The sequence below is a fragment of the Lolium rigidum genome, chromosome 7 (genome assembly GCF_022539505.1).
Source record: "Lolium rigidum isolate FL_2022 chromosome 7, APGP_CSIRO_Lrig_0.1, whole genome shotgun sequence".
NCBI lineage: Eukaryota > Viridiplantae > Streptophyta > Magnoliopsida > Poales > Poaceae > Lolium > Lolium rigidum.
In genome coordinates, this window is record NC_061514.1 from 234,088,973 (window position 1) to 234,093,157 (window position 4,185).

Consider the following 4,185-nt stretch of genomic DNA (forward strand, 5'->3'; position numbering starts at 1 on the left):
CTCTCGCCCCCCTCTGCCAGCGCGCCGCCCCGCCTCTCGCCCCGCTCTCGCCCCCCCTATCGCCCCCAGCGCGGGCGGTAGCGGGCGATACAGCCCGCCGCCAGCGCCAGCGCCCCGCCGTGCCGTCCCGCCCCTCTCCCGCCCGCCTCCCGCCCCAGGCCGGGCGATACCGCCCCCTCTCCCGTCCCCATTAGCACCAGCCTAATGGTTCTTTACCCGCTTACCGCGGGGACAGCGGAGTAAATTGTGTCAATGAGACTGACTAGTAGTACGAGCAAAGCGACATGTGGAGACGTGGAGTGAAGACAAGGCTAGCCACACACGGCGTTTCCTGTGTAATCCTGTCTCTTTGACCTCTAGCTGCAACCGCGGCTGCTTCCTGGACTCTTTGTTGCCTCGAGACGAAGAAAGGTAGCTAGCTGCCTCCTCTGGTTTCGCTACTCTTCGTCTGCGCCCCAGACCGAGTGGGCGCTACCTACTCGTCTCCGATGCCTCTCTCCAGCCTGCTTCAAGGTACTAACATATACAGCTTGTCTTCAGATTGCCTTCTCTCTCAGTATCGTACCTGATTGCCTTCCCTTCCCCTCGGGTTGGTTGGTGTCGGAAGGTTTCCGTTGCTTGGCTTGCTTCGTGTTCCAACCGCCGCAAGTCCTACAAGAGAAGATTTGTTTCGGTAATTTCCATCTTGCTAGAAGAATTGCAACGGGAATGAATACTGCTATTTGATGGATAGAGGTTCTTGTTCCTTGATCCTGCCTGGCCCGCCACTCTGCCCCCCTTTTGAGCAATTAGTTGTCTCAGCTGAGCAAATCCCTAATTTGATCCATGAATCTCCCAGCTGGAACTTGATTTCCGCCCCTCGCCTGATTTCGTGCAATTTCCCATTGCCCATAGCGTTGACCATTCCCGTTCTCTGTATCCCAAATTTATCCGCAGTTTAGCATTTCGTCAGTTAGTTACAAAACCCACCCATAACCTTGCCACAGTACCAACAGAACAGAGGCTAGGTAAATGTCTCTTGAATAACCCAACCTTTTTATTGCAGCCCTTTCATTTGTCGGCGTATAACACTGACTTCTGAAGTTCCACCGATGTGATGTCCATCGCGTGCTGTTTGCCAGTCATCGAGTGGGTGTACTGCTTGTCAAGATTCCATGGGCAACCAAAATTTTGGCAACCAACCAAACAGAGACCAAAATATCATGGGCTACCAAAAAAACTGTTACCTAGATAATTGTCTCTTGAATAATCCAACTTTTTTTTGCAGCCCTTTCATTTCTCGGTGTGGTCATAACACTGAGTTCTGAAGTTCGACCGATGTGATGTCCATCGCGTGCTGCTTGCCGGTCGTCGAGTGCGTGTACTGCCTGGCATGTACACGGTGGGTGTGGCAGCGCTGCCTCCACACCACTGGCTACGACAGCGAGACCTGGGGCCTCGCGTCGTCGGGGGAGTTCGAGCCTGTGCCCCGGCTATGCCGATTCATACTCGCAGTCTACGAGGATGACCTTGAAGATCCGCAATGGGCGCCTCCGGGGGGCTATGGCATCGAGCCCCGGTGGGTGGTGCGTCGGAGGACATACGAGCACACGCGGGGTCATGCTCCGACATACCTGTTGTACGTCGACCACAGGCATTCCGACGTTGTGCTCGCCGTTCGGGGGATGGACATGGCGAAAGAGAGCGACTACGGTGTGTTGCTGGACAACAGGATCGGGCAGAGGAGGTTCGACGGCGGCTACGTGCACAATGGGCTGCTCAATGCTGCCGAGTGGGTGTTTGATGCCGAGTGTGATGTGCTGAGGGACCTGCTGCACAGGAATCCTGGCTACACGCTCACCTTCGCAGGGCATTCTCTTGGTTCCGGTGTCGTGGCCATGCTGGCACTGGTGGCAGTGCAAAATAGGGAGCGGCTGGGTGGCGTGGAGAGGAACAGGATACGGTGCTTCGCGATGGCGCCTCCCAGGTGTATGTCGCTCAATTTGGCGGTCCGTTATGCGGATGTCATTAACGCAGTTATTCTTCAGGTGAGACTCCAGTACCAGTTAGTACCACACCAATGTAGTAATTTGTTATACCTTCATTATAAGTGTTTAGGCAATACACTATTACATATTTGCTTGGTGTTCAGGTATATCCCTGACACTTCAAAGTTAAAAGTTATGTTTCGCTCTCATTATACCCATTCTTCTTTTTGTAGCCAGACAATATGCTCTGCTATTGAAAGCATGTGCTGAGTTTTACTTTGCCCGTTAGCGATACAATAATTAATTCCGTTATTGCCATTTTCTGCTGTCAACAATCCAACTGAATATGCTCTTTGATATTTGTATTTGATCCACAGGATGATTTTCTGCCCCGCACAGACATTCCTTTGGAAGATATCATCAAGTCACTCTTCTGGTAGTGAAACTTTCTTCTTTTGTAATATGTCAACATGTAATACATGCCTGCAGAGGTTTATTGTCCTCTAGTCTACATCTTTTCAGGGTGCCTGATGCAGTCCTCTTTGTACAGCTTGCCATGCCTGCTATGCGGTAATTGCCTCATAGACACATGTATACCTGAAAGTGTCATGTTGAGAGATCCAAGGCGTCTGTATGCACCGGGCCGGCTTTACCACATCGTTGAAAGGAAACCTTTCAGGTATATGATTTTCCTGCCCTTTCGAAACCTTCTGCCCATCCAGTCATCCTAATGCTACTCATGAAAACAAGAATAACCATGTGAAGTTCCCTTCCAGAAACATGAAGGATAACCAGTGAACAGGTCTAAGCACTATATGCATTTATTTTGTCTTCAGAAAATATGACACAAAAACTGCCATTTTATCTTTTAGCTTTATAACGGAATGTTGCGATTAGGAGATATTGTCCTTCATTTTTAAACAATTTTGTTTTTATTAGTACGACCAACTGATTAGCTCGTGCAACTATGAAATATTTTGATTGATATTTTTAGTATCTTGAAACAATTGCTGCAGGTGTGGAAGATATCCGCCTGCCGTAAGAACAGCGGTTCCAGTTGATGGTAGATTTGAGCACATTGTTCTTTCTTGCAATGCAATTTCTGACCATGCTATTATCTGGATAGAAAGGGAAGCCCAAAGAGCTATAGATGTAAGCTTGAGCCTATCCTCCTCTTACTGAGCAACCCACCATGAAAATATCATTCATATATTTTACTTTCCAAACATGATAGTAATTAACGGCAAGTCCTCATTGCCACCTAGCACTATTGCACAATTAATCAAGCGTAAAATTTTGAAACAGAATGTTGCACTAATTTTCCATGGTACCTTCTTTCAGCATCAGACCTTTTTTACCACAAACCAAATATTCTTTTTTATAAACACCACCTTTGCATATAGAGTTATTGTGATGTGCCATTTTGGTGCTCACAAATTTCAACAAAATAACAGCTTCCGCATTTCAGTTGATGTTGGAGAGCGAGAGAACCATGATAGCGCCTGAGAATCAAAGGATGGATGCTCAAACCACCTTAACAAGGGATCACGGTGAGGAGCACCAGGCGGCCTTGAGGCGCGCTGCTACGCTAGGAATCGCGGATGTTAATCTGCCATCACCATACGGTACGTTTAATGAAAACATGACCATTGAGCCGGATGAGGGGTCTCCAGTCCTGTCTGAGAGCGGCAGACGCAGAACGGTCTGGAATGAGTGGATCGCGAGGATATTTGAGAAGGATGAATCCGGGCAAATGGTTCCACGAAGATGATCTAGTCTTGTGTCGAAATTAGAAATCTGTACAGCTGATTCTTGGTACGTAGTTGATCCTTTCACGGGTTCAAGCCTGTTTTGGAAACATGTCACCTGTCACAAGCATGTTCATCCGGGCAAACAGTGTTGAAGGAAGTAGGGATCGTTGTTGTAGGTGAGTAGGTCAAGGTATATTTATAGGTGAAGAGTATATGTTGATCAATTTATTTTGCCTTCTAGCTCAAATTTTGTCATTTTAAGCATCATATATTTTTTATTTTGCGACAATTTTGTGGATGGACTTTTTGAGGGATTTTTTTTTTTTGGATGGTTGGTCCTTGCTCCCCAGGACCTCCACGCTCTCATATATATAGCCCAGGTTGGGCTTATAAATGACTCACACATGGGCCTCCAAGGGACTACTATAGACTTTACTAGCACCCATGTTTGCTCTGTGGATGATGAG

The 4,185-nt window shown here is 47.8% G+C and overlaps 1 protein-coding gene across 1 annotated transcript; it reads left to right on the top strand.

The window, feature by feature from the left end:
• The first annotated feature begins 329 nt into the window (after positions 1-329).
• Positions 330-3,973, top strand: LOC124675443. Its single transcript, XM_047211519.1, has 6 exons — positions 330-513; positions 1,268-2,027; positions 2,345-2,403; positions 2,518-2,646; positions 2,984-3,119; positions 3,436-3,973. The coding sequence occupies exons 2-6, from the start codon at positions 1,323-1,325 to the stop codon at positions 3,736-3,738; spliced, it is 1,332 nt and encodes a 443-aa protein (XP_047067475.1). The 5' UTR covers positions 330-513; positions 1,268-1,322; the 3' UTR covers positions 3,739-3,973.
• The last annotated feature ends 212 nt before the right edge of the window (positions 3,974-4,185 follow it).